We start from the raw sequence: 17,019 nt of genomic DNA, 5'->3' as shown, positions 1-17,019 counted from the left end.
GGGCTGGCGGTGCCCGGGTCTGACAGTCCTGCCCCAGCAGTGCCAGGCTCTGCTGTTCTGGGTCCAGATGGGCTGGCGGTGCCCGGGTCTGACAGTCCTGCCCCAGCAGTGCCAGGCTCTGCTGTTCTGGGTCCAGATGGGCTGGCGGTGCCCGGGTCTGACAGTCCTGCCCCAGCAGTGCCAGGCTCTGCTGTTCTGGGTCCAGATGGGCTGGCGGTGCCCGGGTCTGACAGTCCTGCCCCAGCAGTGCCAGGCTCTGCTGTTCTGGGTCCAGATGGGCTGGCGGTGCCCGGGTCTGACAGTCCTGCTCCAGCAGTGCCAGGCTCTGCTGTTCTGGGTCCAGATGGGCTGGCGGTGCCCGGGTCTGACAGTCCTGCTCCAGCAGTGCCAGGCTCTGCTGTTCTGGGTCCAGATGGGCTGGCGGTGCCCGGGTCTGACAGTCCTGCTCCAGCAGTGCCAGGCTCTGTTCTGGGTCCAGATGGGCTGGCGGTGCCCGGGTCTGACAGTCCTGCTCCAGCAGTGCCAGGCTCTGCTGTTTTGGGTCCAGATGAGCTGGCAGTGCCCGGGTCTGACAGTCCTGCTCCAGCAGTGCCAGGCTCTGCTGTTCTGGGTTCAGATGGGCTGGCGGTGCCCAGGTCTGAGAGTCCTGCTCCAGCAGTGCCAGGCTCTGCTGTTCTGGGTCCAGATGGGCTGGCGGTGCCCAGGTCTGACAGTACTGCTCCAGCAGTGCCAGGCTCTGCTGTTCTGGGTCCAGATGAGCTGGCAGTGCCCAGGTCTGACAGTACTGCTCCAGCAGTGCCAGGCTCTGCTGTTCTGGGTCCAGATGAGCTGGCAGTGCCCAGGTCTGACAGTACTGCTCCAGCAGTGCCAGGCTCTGCTGCAGCCCCTGTTCTGTGGGCGACAGCAGGACCAGGTCATCTGCGTAGAGCAGGAACTTGATTTCTGTGTCGTGTAGTGTGAGACCAGGAGCTGCAGACTGCTCCAACATTCCTGCTAATTCGTTGATAGAGATAGTGAACAGTGTTGGGCTCAGGCTGCAGCCCTGTCTCACCCCACGGCCTTGGGTGAAGAATTTAGTCCTTTTGTTTCCAATTTTCACTGCACACTTGTTCTGTGAGTACATCGACCTCTCTGTGTCCGTCTGTCCAGGCTCCCTGCTGCACGCTGATAATCACTTCCTCTCCCAGTCTGTGTGCTGATCCAGCACAGACTCTCCTGTCAGTCAACTGACCAACAGGTGTCTCCTGTCTTCCCCTGCAGACAAACTAATCCACACAGCCACACACACATTCCCAAACTCACACACACACTCTCAAACTCACACACACTGATACAAACATACTCAAACTCACACACACTTACACACACACCCTAGACTCACGCACACACTGACACACACACTCTCAAACTCACACACACTGATACAAACATTCTCAAACTCACACACACTGACATACACACTCTGAAACTCACACTCTGAAACTCTCTGACACACAAACTTAAATTCACACACATACACCCTGTCAAACTTATGCACTGACACACTCAAACTTATACACACATCAACACACACCCTGTGTCAGTCAGTGTGTCAGTCAATGTGTAGGTATGTCAGTCAGTGTGTCAGTCGGTGTGTTCATGAACTTATAACTGTGTCAGCCAGTGTGTAGCTGTGTCAGTCCTGTGTCAGTTGGTGCTCTGTGAAAATGTAGCTGTGTCAGTCAGTGTGTAGCTGTGTCAGTCCTGTGTCAGTCGCTGTGTCAGTCGCTGTGTCAGTCCTGTATCAGTCGCTGTGTCAGTCCTGTGTCAGTCCTGTGTCAGTCGCTGTGTCAGTCCTGTGTCAGTCGCTGTGTCAGTCCTGTGTCAGTCCTGTGTCAGTCGGTGTGTCAGTCCTGTGTCAGTCCTGTGTCAGTCCTGTGTCAGTCATGTGTTAGTTGCTGTGTCAGTCCTGTGTCAGTCGCTGTGTCAGTCGCTGTGTCAGTCCTGTGTCAGTCGCTGTGTCAGTCCTGTGTCAGTCCTGTGTCAGTCCTGTGTCAGTCGGTGCTCTGTGAACGGGGTAGAGGGACAGAGAGAGTCGGGAGGGGGAGGAGTCTGAGTCAACAGTGTGAAGCAGCTGGGATCTGGATCAGAGAGGAGGGAGAGCAGGAGGAGCAGCGAGGACTTTTCAAAACAGTTCTCTCTCCGACAGTGTCCGCTGTCAGCACAGCACAGAGGGAGGCTCAGGGTGAGCAGTCTGTACTGAGGAAGAGCCTGGAGTCTCTACTGAGGAAGAGTCAGGAGTCTGTACTGAGGAAGAGCCTGGCGTCTCTGCTGAGGAAGAGCCTGGAGTCTCTACTGAGGAAGAGTCAGGAGTCTGTACTGAGGAAGAGCCTGGAGTCTCTACTGAGGAAGAGTCAGGAGTCTCTACAGAGAAAGAGTCTGGAGGCTGTACTGAGGAAGAGCCTGGAGTCTCTACTGAGGAAGAGTCAGGAGTCTCTACAGAGAAAGAGTCTGGAGGTTGTACTGAGGAAGAGTCAGGAGTCTGTACTGAGGAAGAGCCTGGCGTGTCTCCTGAGGAAGACTCAGGAATATCCCAGTCTGACACAGCTCCGGCCCTGGGCTGCTGTACGTCATCTTCATCATCATCAGTTTCCATCACCCACTGTCCACCTCTCTCTCTGTCCACCTCCTACTGTCCATCACTCACTGTCCACCTCTTCTGTCCCGAAGGAGAGACTGACAGCTGCAGAGAGACAGACAGCGCCCCCTCCTGGACAGACTCCCCTGGGGTCTCATCAGGACTGTCCTTCTACAGTTTCCGTCTGCTCCTCTTCCTCGCTCTTCCTCAAGGCCTGTTCGTCATGACTCTCCTGGCGTCCGAGAGATCCCTGCTCATCCGGAACAAGTTCCGCTCCGGTAGGATTACTGAGGGGTTCTCTGTGATCTCCTCTCTCCCTGTGTCTCCTGTCCTGTTGTGTGTGTTTATGACTGAGGGATTCTCTGTGATCTCCTCTCTCTCTCACTGTGTCTCCTGTCCTGTTGTGTGTGTTTATGACTGAGGGATTCTCTGTGATCTCCTCTCTCTCTCACTGTGTCTCCTGTCCTGTTGTGTGTGTTTATGACTGAGGGATTCTCTGTGATCTCCTCTCTCACACTGTGTCTCCTGTCCTGTTGTGTGTGTTTATGACTGAGGGATTCTCTGTGATCTCCTCTCTCACACTGTGTCTCCTGTCCTGTTGTGTGTGTTTATTACTGAGGGATTCTCTGTGATCTCCTCTCTCCCTGTGTCTCCTGTCCTGTTGTTGTGTGTTTATTACTGAGGGTTCTCTGTGATCTCTTCTCTCCCTGTGTCCCCTGTCCTGTTGTTGTGTGTTTATGACTGAGGGGTACTCTGTGATCTCCTCTCTCTCCCTGTGTCTCCTGTCCTGTTGTTGTGTGTTTACTTCTGAGGGGTTCTCTGTGATCTCCTCTCTCTCACTGTGTCTCCTGTCCTGTCGTTGTGTGTTTATGACTGAGGGTACTCTGTGATCTCCTCTCTCTCAATTTCAGTTTCAATGCAAGATGCTTTATTGGCATGAACAATGAATAAATTAGTGATGACAAAGCAACACAATTAACACGACATCTACAGACATTTACAATATAGACACGTCGTAATACACTTACTGTACATACACACATATAAAGCATTATGAAGAGAGCATTATCTCTCTGTGTCTTCTGTCCTATTATGTTTCTTTATTACTGAAATGTTATTTTTGATTCTTTCTCTATCAAAGAATTTCCTGCATAAACTGTTAATTGAATATTTGAGGTTTAATATCTTTGTATCTTTCCTGAGGGACAGTGCTGTGACTAAGTTTTCAGTTCAGTATATCAGTGCAGTCCAGTCCAGCCTGGAGAGCCTCAGACTGCTCTGTCAGTGTCAGTGAGTGTGATTATAATCCCAGTGAAGAGCTAGTCCAGCTCCCAGTCCAGTCAGTCCAGTCCAGCCTGGAGAGTCTCAGACTGCTCTGTCAGTGTCAGTGGAGTCTGATTATAATCCCAGTGAAGAACTAGTCCAGCTCCCAGTGCAGTCAGTCCAGTCCAGCCTGGAGAGTCTCAGACTGCTCTATCAGTGTCAGTGAGTCTGATTATAATCCCAGTGAAGAACTAGTCCAGCTCCCAGTCCAGTCAGTCCAGTCCAGCCTGGAGAGTCTCAGACTGCTCTGTCAGTGTCAGTGGAGTCTGATTATAATCCCAGTGAAGAGCTAGTCCAGCTCCCAGTCCAGTCAGTCCAGTCCAGGCCAGAGTCTGCAGTTTCTCAGACTGCTGATTTCAGAAGTGAGTGAGAGGGGAGAGGAAGAATTTACTTAGCAAGAAAGAGAGAGAGAGGGACAGCTGAAGAGGGGGAAGGGGTGACAGAAATAGCCTCTCTGGTGGAGAAATAGCTGCTCCCCCCCCCAACCCCCCCAGCTGGTCCTAACACTCAGCACACCGGTGCATGCTGGGAGACATCACCCCACCCCCACCCCAAACACTTTACCTGTCTGAGTGTCAGTGTGTGCGCCTGTCCCTCTCAGAGTGTGTGTGAGTGGAGGACTCTTCCTGTGTGTCTGTGCACGGACGTCTCGCTTGACAGCTTAAACAGCAGGTTCGTGTTTTCCTCTGTTTCTCAGTCCTGCAGTTACGCATACAGAACCGGAGACAGCAGACAGAGCTGAGCTCTGAAAACGGTAAGAGTCCCAAAACTATATATTTAAACATGAAGAGATGTTTATACCAGCCTGTGAGCAGAGTTTAAAGACACAGACACTCCAGAGCCCCTTATACCAGCCTGTGAGCAGAGTTTAAAGACACAGACACTCCAGAGTCCCTTATACCAGCCTGTGAGCAGAGTTTAAAGACACAGACACTCCAGAGCCCCTTATACCAGCCTGTGAGCAGAGTTTAAAGACACACACACTCCAGAGTCCCTTATACCAGCCTGTGAGCAGAGTTTAAAGACACACACACTCCAGAGTCCCTTACACCAGTGAGCAGAGTTTAAAGACTCAGACAGGCTGTGCCCAGAGCTGGAGACTGGTGCTCAGACTCTCCTCCTGTCCTCTCTCCTGGCTCCCTGGTCTTCGTCGGCCGGAAGGCGTGAGGACCAGTGGTGTCTCTGTCGCGGGAGAGAGGGAACGCAGCAATGGAGACCGGGAAACCGAGAAAGGAGGGGTGAGACCCTGATTCCTTTCTTTCAACACCGTTAGCACAGCGCATTGACAGTGGGGTTCAGCGCAGTGACAGTGGGGTACAGCACAGCGCAGTGACAGTGGGGTTCAGCGCAGTGACAGTGGGGTTCAGGGGGGTACAGCACAGTGACAATGGGGTACAGCACAGTGACAGGGGGGTACAGCACAGCGCAGTGACAGTGGGGTACAGCGCAGTGACAGTGGGGTTCAGGGGGGTACAGCGCAGTGACAGTGGGGTTCAGGGGGGTACAGTGGGGTTCAGGGGGGTATAGCGCAGTGACAGTGGGGTTCAGAGGGGTACAGCACAGTGACAGTGGGGTTCAGGGGGTTTCAGCGCAGTGACAGTGGGGCACAGCGCAGTGACAGTGGGGTTCAGGGGGGTACAGCGCAGTGACAGTGGGGTTCAGCGCAGTGACAGTGGTGTTCTGTGGGCTACAGTGCAGTGACAGTGGGGTTCAGCGCAGTGACGGTGGGGTTCAGAGGGGTACAGCGCAGTGAGAGTGAGGTTCTGTGGGGTACAGCGCAGTGACAGTGGGGTTCAGCGCAGTGACAGTGGGGTTCAGTGGGGTACAGCGCAGTGACAGTGGGGTTCAGGGGGGTACAGTGCAGTGACAGTGGGGTTCAGGGGGGTACAGCGCAGTGACAGTGGGGTTATGGCAGCAGTTTTCTGCGTCTCCTCAGGAAGAGCCCCCTGCTGTGGACCCCCCTCGGCCAGGGGAGCCCCCGAGTCTCGCTCTGTGCTCGGAGAAGGGACCCCCTGCTGCGCTGGCTCCGCTGGCGCCCCCGGTCTGGCCCGGCGGGAGGGTCCCGCAGAAGAAGGCCCGGCTGGCACAGGACCTGAGGGAGGCGGTTCTGGGTCCAGCAGGACCACTGGAGCTCCTGCAGAAACACCTCCTGCCCCTGGAGCCGGGTGAGAGACAGGGGGCACGGAGGGGGGTGGTGTGTCAGAGTGTCAGAGTGTCAGAGTGTCACTGTGTCACTGTGTCACTGTGTCAGAGTGTCAGAGTGTCAGAGTGTCACTGTGTCACTGTGTCACCGTGTCACCGTGTCAGAGTGTCAGAGTGTCACTGTGTCACTGTGTCAGAGTGTCAGAGTGTCACCGTGTCACCGTGTCACCGTGTCACCGTGTCAGAATGTCAGAGTGTCACCGTGTCAGAGTGTCAGAGTGTCAGAGTGTCACTGTGTCACTGTGTCAGAGTGTCACTGTGTCACCGTGTCAGAGTGTCAGAGTGTCAGAGTGTCACTGTGTCACTGTGTCAGAGTGTCACCGTGTCACCGTGTCACCGTGTCACCGTGTCAGAATGTCAGAGTGTCACCGTGTCAGAGTGTCAGAGTGTCACAGTGTCACAGTGTCAGAGTGTCAGAGTGTCACTGTGTCACTGTGTCAGAGTGTCAGAGTGTCACTGTGTGCCTCTCTTCTCTCAGTTTCCTTCCCACAGTCCTCTGAGGGCTTCGATGATGACATCACAAGCTCCTCCTCCTCCTCTCCCGAGCAGCTTGGGGGCCAGCCCTCCCCGGGCTTCCCCCCGTCGCCAGGGCGACCGGGCGACCCGTCGCTAAGCGACCTGTCCCCTGGCCCCTCCCCCTCGACCGGCGTCAGCAGCCCGAGCGGCTGTCAGGTGAGGCGCCGGGAGGACGGCGCGCCGGGCGGGGGGCCGGGGGGGCAGCTCAGCCGGGCCTCACCACTCCTCTCCCCGCAGTGCAGCCTGGCGTTGCTCCCGGCAACCGAGAGCGGCTGCCAGCCCGGCGCCGCGCCCGACTCCATGGCAACGCCCAGGAGAGCCGCCGCGCCGCTGCTGCCCAAGGTAGGCTGTGCCCGCCGCCCCCCGCCGGGGCCCTGCCGCGCGCTCCGCTCCCAGAGCCCCCGCCTCCCCTCTCGGTCTCCCCCCGCAGGCGGCCGCCCCCCTGCCGGCCCGCCCGCCGCGCCCGCGCCGCCCGCCGGAGGCCAAGCCCAAGATGAGGAAGCTGAAGTATCACCAGTACATCCCGCCGGACCAGCGCGGGGAGGGCGGGGCCCCAGCGGCCCCCCCGCCCGCCGACCCCGCCTACTCCCGCCTCCTGCAGCAGCAGCAGGTGTTCCTGCAGCTGCAGATCCTGAACCAGCAGCAGCAGCCGCCGCCGCCCGCCGTCGCGCACTGGTAGGGCTCTGGCGCTCGCCGGGGGGCCGCGGGAGGGAGACGCTCGCGCCCCCGAACGCTGACGGACTCCCTCTCTCCCCCCCCACCCAGCAGCGCCAGCCAGCAGGTGGTGAGATTCGCGACGGCCCCGCCCACGGCCGGCCCCCTGAAGCCGGGCCCCGCCCCCGGCGACCCGGGCCCCGCCCACAAGCTGGAGCTGCTCCCGCCCAACCTGGACGACCTCACGGTAAGGGGCGGGGCCTCTCCGGGGGGGCGTGACCGCAGCGAGCAGGAGGGACGAGCTCTCTCCTCTCCGCAGGTCTCGGAGCTCCGCCAGCAGCTGAGGAAGAGGGGCCTGCCGGTGTCGGGGACCAAGCCCTCCCTGCTGGAGCGCCTCAAGCCCTTCCAGGTGCCCCGGGCCAGCCTGCCCCCCGCCCCCGCGCTCGACCTGGCGCCCCTGGGGTTCCTCGCCGCGCCACCGGCCCCCCCGGCCCCCGCGGGCCCCACAGAGGCGCCGGCGGCCTGGCGGCCCGAGCCCCAGGGCTGGCAGCGGGTGGAGGAGGAGCTGAGCGTGGAGGCGGAGATGCAGAAGAGGATGAGGATGTGGCACAGGGAGAGGAAGAGGGAGAGGGAGGCCGGGGGCCGGGACGTCAGCGGCGCTGAGGAGGTGTGTCCTGTAGTGTCCAGTCAGTCAGTGTCTCTGTCCTGTAGTGTCCAGTCAGTCAGGGTCACTGTGCTGTAGTGTCCAGTCAGTCAGTGTCTCTGTCCTGTAGTGTCCAGTCAGTCAGGGTCACTGTGCTGTAGTGTCCAGTCAGTCAGTCAGTGTCTCTGTGCTGTAGTGTCCAGTCAGTCAGGGTCACTGTGCTGTAGTGTCCAGTCAGTCAGTGTCTCTGTGCTGTAGTGTCCAGTCAGTCAGTCAGTGTCACTGTGCTGTAGTGTCCAGTCAGTCAGTCAGCGTCACTGTGCTGTAGTGTCCAGTCAGTCAGTCAGTGTCACTGTGCTGTAGTGTCCAGTCAGTCAGTCAGCGTCACTGTGCTGTAGTGTCCAGTCAGTCAGTCAGTGACACTGTGCTGTAGTGTCCAGTCAGTCAGTCAGTGACACTGTGCTGTAGTGTCCAGTCAGTCAGTGTCTCTGTGCTGTAGTGTCCAGTCAGTCAGTCAGGGTCACTGTGCTGTAGTGTCCAGTCAGTCAGTCAGTGTCTCTGTGCTGTAGTGTCCAGTCAGTCAGGGTCACTGTGCTGTAGTGTCCAGTCAGTCAGTCAGTGTCCCAGTGCTGTAGTGTCCAGTCAGTCAGTGTCTCTGTGCTGTAGTGTCCAGTCAGTCAGTCAGGGTCACTGTGCTGTAGTGTCCAGTCAGTCAGTCAGTGTCCCAGTGCTGTAGTGTCCAGTCAGTCAGTGTCTCTGTGCTGTAGTGTCCAGTCAGTCAGTCAGGGTCACTGTGCTGTAGTGTCCAGTCAGTCAGTCAGTGTCTCTGTGCTGTAGTGTCCAGTCAGTCAGGGTCACTGTGCTGTAGTGTCCAGTCAGTCAGTCAGTGTCCCAGTGCTGTAGTGTCCAGTCAGTCAGTGTCTCTGTGCTGTAGTGTCCAGTCAGTCAGTGTCACTGTGCTGTAGTGTCCAGTCAGTCAGTGTCTCTGTGTTGTAGTGTCCAGTCAGTCAGGGTCACTGTGCTGTAGTGTCCAGTCAGTGATAATGAGCCAGTGTCCAGGTGGTCACTGTGTTAACTCCTCTCCCCCAGTCCTGCGAGACTGCCCTCCATCCTTTCCTGCAACAGGAAACAGGAAGCCAGGGGGCGGGCCCAGAGGGTGACGGACAGGCAGACGTCTTCTCCAAGCAGGTAGGCGTCAGTTGTCCGCTGGGCTCTGGAGACAGACTGGGGCAGACTCCAGCAGCATTTGCTCCCCTGTATGAGAGAGGAGTGGGACCCAGTCAGGGGTTACTGGGGGGGGCTGATACGCTGGTGGTGGGGTGCGCAGAGCCCAGAATGACCCCTGGGGTCAGGGGCAGCGCCGGTGGGGGCAGGACTGACCAGCAGCCTGGTCTCTGTGCCCCCCAGGTGCTCTGCGTCCAGCCCTGCGAAGCCATTGGCCAGGACTTCGAGTTGCCGTTGGAGATCACCGTGAGCCCCGCCCAGGTCCCACCCACGGGGCGGACCCTGGAGGAGGAGCTGCAGGAGGCCATCCAGCGAGTGCAGGTGAGGGGTCAGGGATCAAGGGTCGGAGTTCACAAAGAGAGGGCGTGAGAGGCAGGGAGGGACAGCTGACTTTTTGTTGACTACGTATGTCTCACTTTCCTCAAGGCGACATCTGGGCTGAGGGAGAGCAATCCATAGCACCCCAGTGAACCCCAGTTTAAGGGGACCTGCAGTCCCAATTTCTCAGACTGTTTATCAGATCTTCGTAACAAAATATATGTGATGACGAAATTGAAAAAATGACGAAACTGGAACTGAGCACAAAGCGGTGAACTTTGTGAGAGTGCTGTAAGAGGCCATGTGGTCGAGAGCTTGTGAGAACTGTGACGTGATGCGGCCCTTCCTGCTCACTAGTCCCCGTGCCGCCTGGTGTGCTGTGATGCAGAGTGAATAGTCCAGGTTGTGCAGCAGGTCTTTCCCACAGTGTGACCTGCAGCAGCGCTGACAAGTAAGTGGTGTCTGTGGGTAAAAGCGTGTGGAAGAGGAGAGCCGTGTTCCTGCTGGGCTGAGAGCTGATTCACACGCCTGCGTGTTCACAGTGGAATAGAGCTGCTTCACCTCGCCGGCAGTGCTGTTGCCTCGTTCTGAGTCTCGGAGCCTGGCGCTGGGCTGTCTGTGATGGCAATGAGAGGTCTTACACCTCACTGTGCACATTTTACTTCTCTTGTGATTGGAAATGCACTCTGTGATTCTTTCTAACCCTGAGATATAAAAATGGCCTTGCAGTTAGCCTTTAACTCTCTCTGTCTTTGTTGCCAGATGGCTCCCAGCCAGTCCATAGACGACATCCTGGACACTCCTCTGAGCTGCACAGGTGAGACTCACACTCCCATCAGCCCTGACCGCACCCTCAGTGTCCAGTCAGTCAGTCAGTGTCTCTGTGCTGTAGTGTCCAGTCAGTCAGTGTCTCTGTGCTGTAGTGTCCAGTCAGTCAGTCAGGGTCACTGTACTGTAGTGTCCAGTCAGTCAGTGTCTCTGTGCTGTAGTGTCCAGTCAGTCAGTCAGGGTCACTGTGCTGTAGTGTCCAGTCAGTCAGTCAGTGTCTCTGTGCTGTAGTGTCCAGTCAGTCAGTCAGTGTCTCTGTGCTGTAGTGTCCAGTCAGTCAGTCAGTCAGTGTCACTGTGCTGTAGTGTCCAGTCAGTCAGGGTCACTGTGCTGTAGTGTCCAGTCAGTCAGTCAGGGTCACTGTGCTGTAGTGTGCAGTCAGTCAGTCAGTGTCTCTGTGCTGTAGTGTCCAGTCAGTCAGTCAGTGTCACTGTGCTGTAGTGTCCAGTCAGTCAGTGTCTCTGTGCTGTAGTGTCCAGTCAGTCAGTCAGTGTCACTGTGCTGTAGTGTCCAGTCAGTCAGGGTCACTGTGCTGTAGTGTCCAGTCAGTCAGCGTCACTGTGCTCCTCTGAGCTGCACAGGTGAGACTCACACTCCCATCAGCCCTGACCGCACCCTCAGTGTCCAGTCAGTCAGTCAGGGTAACTGTGCTGTAGTGTCCAGTCAGTCAGTCAGTGTCTCTGTGCTGTAGTGTCCAGTCAGTCAGTCAGGGTCACTGTGCTGTAGTGTCCAGTCAGTCAGTCAGTGTCTCTGTGCTGTAGTGTCCAGTCAGTCAGTCAGTCAGTGTCACTGTGCTGTAGTGTCCAGTCAGTCAGTCAGTGTCACTGTGCTGTAGTGTCCAGTCAGTCAGTGTCTCTGTGCTGTAGTGTCCAGTCAGTCAGTCAGTGTCTCTGTGCTGTAGTGTCCAGTCAGTCAGTGTCTCTGTGCTGTAGTGTCCAGTCAGTCAGTCAGGGTCACTGTGCTGTAGTGTCCAGTCAGTCAGTGTCACTGTGCTGTAGTGTCCAGTCAGTCAGTCAGTGTCTCTGTGCTGGAGTGTCCAGTCAGTCAGTCAGTGTCACTGTGCTGTAGTGTCCAGTCAGTCAGTCAGTGTCACTGTGCTGTAGTGTCCAGTCAGTCAGTCAGGGTCACTGTGCTGGAGTGTCCAGTCAGTCAGTCAGGGTCTCTGTGCTGTAGTGTCCAGTCAGTCAGTCAGTGTCTCTGTGCTGGAGTGTCCAGTCAGTCAGTCAGGGTCACTGTGCTGTAGTGTCCAGTCAGTGTCTCTGTGCTGTAGTGGTCAGCGGTCAGCGGTCAGTGTCTCTCTCCTCTTCTCTCCAGACTCCCTGTCCTCGGTCTCGGAGCTGCAGGCCGCTGCCCCTGCTCCTGTGCTGCCCGAGCCGCTGTGCCCATCTCTGTCCCTGGAGCTGCCCGCCTCCCCGCCGCCAGTGCCCCCCGCCGCGCCCTCCCGCAAGCGCAGCCGCGAGCCGGGCGGCCTGGACCCCGCGGACTGGCTGGAGGCGCTGACCAGCGGCCTGCGCCCCGCCACGCCCCCCACCGCGCCCTTCCTGGAGTCCGACTTCGGCCTGGACTCCGAGCTCAGCGTGAGCCGCGTGCTGGACCTGATGGTGGAGCAGTGGTGAGGGGGTGCAGCCCGGGGCGCCCCGAAACACACTCCCGCCGCAGCAGGGCCTGACGCAGACGCCCCCGCCGTGCCCACAGCGAGCGAGCCGCCCCAGGGCCCCAGACAGAACCCCCAGCACCCAGGGGAGCCCCCTCAAGCACAGCAGCGCTGCGTCAGGAACCGCCACCGCAGGGCCTGACACAGACGTTCACGAGCTCCTACCAGAGGTCAGAGCTCTCCTGAGTTTGAACTCTTGATATCGGGGTGACAGAGCTCTCCTGTGTTTAAATACTTGATATTGGGGTGACAGAGCTCACTGGTGCTCTGACTCTTGATATCGGGGTGACAGAGCACACCTGAGTGTTGTGAACTGTGACTTTCCTTCCCAGTATGTCCAGTAGCTGATGTTTATGGGTTCACAGAGAACACTGGACGTTCCTGGAGCCGACAGTCAGGTTGAGTACCTGAGCCCAGGGCAGAGGGGGAGACACACTGTACCCAGCTGCGGTGCTGTAGGACCGCGGGACTGGGGCGGGGTGCCCCGGCGTCAGTGTCCAGTGCTGGGTCTGTCACTCTGAGGTTAATTTATTGCAAAGTTCTCGATTAATTTATCCCCTGTTGCGAAGTTGCGTTCTGGAGCAGCAGTGTCAAAAATAAAGTCTTAACTGATTGTTCTGCTCGATCTCTGTCGCCTGACCTCCTCTCTGCTGCGCTGGGGTGAAGCAACACAGCTCTCGCCCGTAAGGCCTGAGCACAGGCTGGACAGGTAGTCCGAGTCCGAGCTGGGCTGCTGGCTGTCCTGTGACTGGGGCTCTCCAACACACCAACACAACACCGCACAGCTCAACACACTTCAACACAATACCGCACAGCTCGACACACTTCAACACAACACAGCACAGCTCAACACACTTCAACACAACACAGCACAGCTCAACACACTTCAACACAACACCGCACAGCTCGACACACTTCAACACAATACCGCACAGCTCAACACGCTTCAACACTATACACATCAACAAAGCACTTCTCAACACAAGACAGTTCAAGATGACACAACACTGGCTGACACACTGCAACACAACACAGCTCAAGGGAACACAATTTAACACAACACGCTTCAACAAAGCTCCTCAAAACACACTTTATTTCAATGTTGTGTTAAACATACGACAACAGTCGTCACATGGGTAGAGAGTTACCCGCTGATCACTATTCACACAAAATGTTACATTTCAGACACAACTGAGGTTCTCCGCACTTTGCAACACAGAGCTGCAGCACCAGAGGGCGCTCTGCAGGACCGCAGGTCTGCTGTACTTCCGCCAAGGGTGCCAGGGGTCCTCTTCCACCGCGTGTTCCACACTCCCGCCACCCTCGGGGCAGAGGAGACCCTCCTGTTCTCGGTTGCAGGGCGCCTCCACGCAGGTCCCCCTCGTGCGCGGAGAGCAAGGCGCGAGAGAGGTTGGCCTGTTTGCCCCCTCCAGCCTGGACCCGTCTCTCTCTCTGCTGTCCTGGGCGTTGTGAGCCAGAACTGGGGCTCAGCACACTGTCACCACGGCCTGCCCGGCGTCCCCCGGGCCCCCACTCGTCCTCCTGCCAAGACCCCCTGCAAGAGGAATCGGCAGCCAAGTTACAGCACTTTGGTGTTGGGTGTGACCTGATTGGCTGTGAAGGGTGATTGACAGCAGTACTGGCCAGTCAGGGTGTTACCTGATTGGTTGTGAAGGATGATTGACAGCAGTACTGACCAGTCAGGGTGTTACCTGATTGGCTGTGAAGGGTGATTGACAGCAGTACTGACAGGTAATGATTGGCTGTGATGCTGTTACCTGATTGGCTGTGAAGGGTAACTGACAGCAGTACTGAGTACTGACCTCTCTGTGCTCTGCTGGTGAGCAGGAAGTCAATGACGAATCCCACAAGGGCCACAAGCACCAGAGCGCTGAGGACATGACGCCACAGCAGGCTGACGGACCCTGAGGGACAGGAGAGACAAAATAAAGTCAAGTAAGAAAGACGAGAGAAACAGATACAGAGTGAGAGAAGAGCTCAGGCTGTTCTCAGCTCTCTGCTCAGCACAGAGCTGCTGGTATTGACTGGGACACAGAGACTCTAGCACACAGACAGAGAGAGAAGAGCTCAGGCTGTTCTCACCTCTCTGCTCAGCTCAGAGCTGCTGGTATTGACAGGGACACAGAGACTCTAGCACACAGACAGAGAGAGAAGAGCTCAGGCTGTTCTCACCTCTCTGCTCAGCTCCAGCGCAGTCACTCTGCTCAGAGCTGATGTTCCTGTACTGATAGACACAGCAGTATGTCGGAGAAGAGTCAGGGCTGTGGGGGACATGGAAGCTGACTGCACTCTCTCCTGCTGCAGCCTGTTTCTGTGCAAGAGAGGCCCTGCTGTGAGGCTGCTGCAGGTGGAAGACCGCTCCAGTGATCTCTGAAGGGGCTTCACAGAGAACCAGTGTCTCAGGGCCCCGTGTGGACACAGAGACAGAGGGCCTCCCCAGATCTGAAACACAGAGACACAGGGCGGAGTCAGGAGGCGTCTGGGTGTCTAGGACCCAGGGCCGACAGGAGAGCGGGCAGGCTGCGGCTGCCTGGCCCAGCAGGAGGCGCTGTTTCGCCTGGAGAGAGCCTGCCAGCGAGGCCTGGGCCGCAGAGCGCAGCCGGGGGGCAGCTGAAGATTTCCCACAGGGCAGTGGGACTGAAGGAGGCTCTCCTGGCGCCGGGAGGGAGCAGGAGCAGCGCGGCCCAGATCCTTACCCATCACGGTCAGCGTCACGGCCGTGCTGCGCGGAGACAGCAGGTAGACCTGACCCACGGTCACCAGGTACTGACACCCCAGCTGGACCTGCCGGACCGCACTGCGGCGCCCCCCGGTGGCCAGCCGAGCCCCAGTGAGGGTCCTCCGGCAGGCTGGGTGACTCTCAGGGAGTCGCTCTCCCTCGGTGTAGAAGGAGCAGTGAGACACAGAGACAGACTGAGGCCCCTCACAGCTCAGCTCCACGGAGTCTGTCTCTCTGACCACTGCAGGGCTCACTCTCAGCTCAGGCTTCGGGGGGTCGCCTGCAGGACACAGCAGAATGCCAGCCAGCTCTTATTATCAACCAACCTGCACAGACCAACACCTGGACTGTGTGTGTGTGTGTGTGTGTGTGTGTGTGTGTGTGTGTGTGTGACTGACTGACCCCTTACTGACCAACACCTGGACTGTGTGTGTGTGTGACTGACCCCATTCTGACCAATGAGCTTTCTGTTCCTCTCTGACATTGTTTATGACAGGATACATTGGAGACTGGTATAAATGTGTTTGTGACACAGACATACAAACAGCACAGTGAAGTGACTTATTAAAACACTCACCCAGCACCTGTACTGTGGTCTTGTCACTGCGCTGTGAGCGAGAGACTGAGTCTCTATACTCACAGCTCAGATCAATGTCGGTGTACAGCCCAGTCAGTCTCAGTTCCCGAAGAAGCTCTGTCCCAGTCACAGTGAAATGACACTCATTCCCTGAGACTTTCAGAGTCATGAAGACACTGGAATCTGTGTGTCTGTACAGCTCACAGCTGGTTTCTTTCACAGACTCAGGAGCCTCACAGGTAACAATGATAAAACCTTCTAAAGTTAATACCGGAGAGTTCACGCCAATAGCTGGTCTCTGCTTTTGACCTGGGGACAGAGACAGTCAGGGTGTTGTTAATATCTGTGACAGGAACAGAGACAGTCAGGGTGTGTTAATATCTGTGACAGGAACAGAGACAGTCAGGGTGTGTTAATATCTGTGACAGGAACAGAGACAGTCAGGGTGTGTTAATATCTGTCACAGAAACAGAGACAGTCAGGGTGTTGTTAATATCTGTGACAGGAACAGAGACAGTCAGGGTGTGTTAATATCTGTGACAGGAACAGAGACAGTCAGGGTGTGTTAATATCTGTCACAGGAACAGAGACAGTCAGGGTGTGTTAATATCTGTCACAGGAACAGAGACAGTCAGGGTGTGTTAATATCTGTGACAGGAACAGAGACAGTCAGGGGGTTGTTAATATCTGTGACAGGAACAGAGACAGTCAGGGGGTTGTTAATATCTGTCACAGGAACAGAGACAGTCAGGGGGTTGTTAATATCTGTCACAGGAACAGAGACAGTCAGGGTGTGTTAATATCTGTCACAGGAACAGAGACAGTCAGGGTGTGTTAATATCTGTGACAGGAACAGAGACAGTCAGGGTGTGTTAATATCTGTCACAGGAACAGAGACAGTCAGGGTGTGTTAATATCTGTCACAGGAACAGAGACAGTCAGGGTGATACTGACCTTCAGCTGCAATGTAGAGACCTGGGAACACAGATGGAGAGAGAGAGTGAGGGTGAGAGGGAGTCAGGGAGGAAGAGACTGAAAGTGAGTGAGCTCAGAGAATGACACTCCTCACACACACTGACACACAGTGTGTTGCACACAGTCTGATGAGGCAGAGAGACGTGTAGGAACAGTCTTACAGCCTCTCACTGCTGACAGAACTCCTCTCCCTCCAACATTCAAAATACACACACACACAAACACAGACGGACACACGGGGAGCCACCCTCCAGTGCGGGCAGAGGAGAGAGAGGGGAGAGGAAAGGAGGAAGAGCAGGAGTCACTCACGGGTATGCAGGAGGAGAAGAACGACACAGGATGCCATTTTCAAAAGCGTTACAAGCGTCCGGCCCTTAATAATGAAATTAATTGGGGAAGAGCTGCAGGAAACCAGAGAACTGTTACGCAAGGGCAGACCCGGAACAGCGGTCAGTGTGGATCAGGGCAGAGGTGAAGAGACGGCACTGACATGCTTTAGGCAGTAAACTGTGGTAACTGTACTGCACACTTCAGCTTTCCATGGAAACCGCTGCCAAGGAGCGGGGCTCCGGTGCCCTTTCTCAAAATGGCGGCGGCAAGGCTTCACTGCGTTTGGCTCAAGCAGGGGGGGCGCCATGTTGAGTAAGGGAACGCCCGACTGGCCTCTGGTTCCGGAAGTCCATGTGTCGAAACCGGGACCCCGAGAGTCCGGTTCTGTCTCGCTGTCGACCGTTTTTAAACGGCGTTG

The 17,019-nt window shown here is 56.6% G+C and overlaps 2 protein-coding genes across 6 annotated transcripts; one reads left to right on the top strand and one right to left on the bottom strand.

Moving 5' to 3' along the window:
- Positions 1 to 1,314: 1,314 nt before the first annotated feature.
- Positions 1,315 to 12,604, top strand: LOC148816375 (myocardin). Of its 5 annotated transcripts, none has more exons than XM_088939679.1 (14): positions 1,315 to 1,606; positions 2,710 to 2,895; positions 4,638 to 4,694; positions 5,102 to 5,178; positions 5,859 to 6,105; positions 6,621 to 6,814; positions 6,896 to 7,000; positions 7,089 to 7,333; positions 7,424 to 7,559; positions 7,632 to 7,979; positions 9,045 to 9,143; positions 9,363 to 9,500; positions 10,260 to 10,314; positions 11,640 to 12,604. In XM_088939679.1, the coding sequence occupies exons 2-14, from the start codon at positions 2,841 to 2,843 to the stop codon at positions 11,939 to 11,941; spliced, it is 2,058 nt and encodes a 685-aa protein (XP_088795805.1). In that variant the 5' UTR covers positions 1,315 to 1,606; positions 2,710 to 2,840; the 3' UTR covers positions 11,942 to 12,604. The 5 variants fall into 5 exon arrangements, with proteins under 5 accessions (XP_088795805.1, XP_088795804.1, XP_088795807.1 ...); XM_088939678.1 differs by lacking the exon at positions 1,315 to 1,606 and adding an exon at positions 1,634 to 2,604; XM_088939681.1 differs by lacking the exon at positions 1,315 to 1,606 and adding an exon at positions 1,636 to 2,604 and having other exon boundaries at positions 5,877 to 6,105.
- Positions 12,605 to 13,170: 566 nt separating this feature from the next.
- Positions 13,171 to 17,019, bottom strand: LOC148816374 (uncharacterized). The gene is made up of 7 exons (XM_088939704.1): positions 16,581 to 17,019; positions 16,251 to 16,271; positions 15,297 to 15,605; positions 14,697 to 14,999; positions 14,173 to 14,442; positions 13,803 to 13,904; positions 13,171 to 13,534 (listed from the first exon to the last, which is right to left on the bottom strand). The coding sequence occupies exons 1-7, from the start codon at positions 16,615 to 16,617 to the stop codon at positions 13,467 to 13,469; spliced, it is 1,110 nt and encodes a 369-aa protein (XP_088795830.1). The 5' UTR covers positions 16,618 to 17,019; the 3' UTR covers positions 13,171 to 13,466.

Source organism: Atractosteus spatula, chromosome 22 (assembly GCF_055471065.1).
Source record: "Atractosteus spatula isolate fAtrSpa1 chromosome 22, fAtrSpa1.hap1, whole genome shotgun sequence".
Taxonomy (NCBI): Eukaryota; Metazoa; Chordata; class Actinopteri; order Semionotiformes; family Lepisosteidae; genus Atractosteus; species Atractosteus spatula.
The sequence above is the reverse complement of the archived record's forward strand: the minus strand, read 5'-3'. Positions and strand labels throughout refer to the sequence as shown.

Excerpts from the sequence above, each read along its gene's own strand:
- LOC148816375 (XM_088939679.1), top strand. The coding sequence starts at position 2,841 with ATGACTCTCCTGGCGTCCGAGAGATCCCTGCTCATCCGGAACAAGTTC. Across the intron at positions 9,144-9,362 it reads CAGACGTCTTCTCCAAGCAG|GTGCTCTGCGTCCAGCCCTG; the intron begins GTAGGCGTCAGT and ends TGTGCCCCCCAG. Across the intron at positions 10,315-11,639 it reads CACTCCTCTGAGCTGCACAG|ACTCCCTGTCCTCGGTCTCG; the intron begins GTGAGACTCACA and ends TCTTCTCTCCAG.
- LOC148816374 (XM_088939704.1), bottom strand. The coding sequence starts at position 16,617 with ATGGCATCCTGTGTCGTTCTTCTCCTCCTGCATACCC. Across the intron at positions 15,606-16,250 it reads TCTCTACATTGCAGCTGAAG|GTCAAAAGCAGAGACCAGCT; the intron begins GTCAGTATCACC and ends CTCTGTCCCCAG. Across the intron at positions 13,535-13,802 it reads CACCAGCAGAGCACAGAGAG|GGGGTCTTGGCAGGAGGACG; the intron begins GTCAGTACTCAG and ends TTCCTCTTGCAG.